This window comes from Adiantum capillus-veneris, chromosome 17, assembly GCF_014529385.1.
Source record: "Adiantum capillus-veneris isolate H3 chromosome 17, ASM1452938v2, whole genome shotgun sequence".
NCBI lineage: Eukaryota > Viridiplantae > Streptophyta > Polypodiopsida > Polypodiales > Pteridaceae > Adiantum > Adiantum capillus-veneris.
The window spans coordinates 11,612,501-11,613,847 of NC_140947.1; the positions used below are offsets into that span (position 1 = coordinate 11,612,501).

The 1,347-nt window shown below is 41.8% G+C and overlaps 1 protein-coding gene across 1 annotated transcript in view; it reads left to right on the plus strand.

Annotated features, from left to right (window-relative positions):
* The window catches only part of LOC147436811 (uncharacterized), a 2,875-nt gene extending 1,791 nt beyond the window's left edge, over positions 1-1,084 (plus strand). Inside the window, exon 2 of the mRNA XM_086486223.1 lies at positions 207-1,084. Within this exon, the coding sequence (XP_086342349.1) occupies positions 207-320 (114 nt within the window). The 3' untranslated portion in view covers positions 321-1,084. The remainder of the gene's footprint in view (positions 1-206) is intronic.
* The last annotated feature ends 263 nt before the right edge of the window (positions 1,085-1,347 follow it).

The window sequence follows — 1,347 nt, forward strand, 5'->3', positions numbered from 1 at the left end:
GAGTACATCCCTAGCATTTCTGTGGACATATGGTTTTGTAGTTTATGTATGCATCATGCATTAGATTCTAGTGCTTAGAGCATCATGGGTTATCCAGTTGTATACTTGCACCTGTTCTAATGAGTATAGTACACATGGTGATAGTGCATTAAGAACTGCATTTTGTCATGATTTTTAATGAGAGTAAATCAACGTGTTGCTTGCAGTGTCTGACAAAGGATGAGAAGTCGAGCTCTCGTTTCAAGGTACCTGTGATCTGTACGCTAGCAATTGCTGTTGTAGGTGTGGCTGTTGCTGCCATTAGTAGATCTCGGCAGTGAATTGCTTATGTGGCGTTGATGGCTTTTCCTATTTGCTCCCATGGCGACTCTCAGCAGTCACAATTGCTTTCGTCATGGCTTAGAGAAGCCTTTACTCTAGAGAAAGGTAAGACACTACATGTGTGGAAGGAGACGGTTGCCTTGCTGTCCTGCTCGTCTAGTTTGAATTGCCGTTATAGAGGGAGAAATGGTGGGAACTATTGTCACCAAAGTCTTTGTAATACGCCTGAAGAATCTTAACAATTCAAAGCTTTCACATGTTTGCCTGAGGTGGTGGGTACTCTTTGTTGGATTGGTTCAGCCAAGGCAGTGAAGATGTTTTAACTAGTTTTGAAGAGGGAGTGAAGATGTCTCTCACTCTCGGTGGTTCCTTTGTTGTTAAGTGAGTAGTGAAAGAGGCGTAATCTCCCAAAGGAACTCTACCGGCTCAGGCTCAGCTGAAGGGCAGGATGTGAAGAGTATTTCATGGTCCTTGCTGCTAGGCATCAGAGTCCATGACTCTGCAAGGTCTTCTTTGAGGGATTTAGCTTGTAGTGTTCTAGTCTGCAATATTAGTCTCTAGGGCCTTTATTTTACTTCATAGTTCAGAGGTTTTTCTAGCTCTTCTGGTGTTGAAGAGGTATCTTTTGTTACTCGTTGAGTGTTGTATAACCTCTTGCTGTTGTATGTGAAAAGTCAGCCCGATGACTTGGTCAGTCGAGGCTTTCTGTTAAATGCACTTTTTGTGGGACACATACTATTAATAGTGTGTGGGTTTTGCCTTAGTATGCGAAAATTCAGCTTGATGGTTTGTAGCAAGCTGTTTCTTATGCTCTATCTGAGATATCATCTCTTTGAGTTGTCTTTTCCATCTAATGATTTTGTAATTCTCCCTCGTGGTAATCATTGTTAGGCTTGAGAATCAGTCTTTCTTTCTGCTCTTTGCATCCGGTATTGTGTCTGTAGTCGAAATTGTCATGTTTATGAATTTTGTTGCATTATATTGGTGGGTTTCATCCCTTACTCTGTCATGTGCATCGGAATGTAG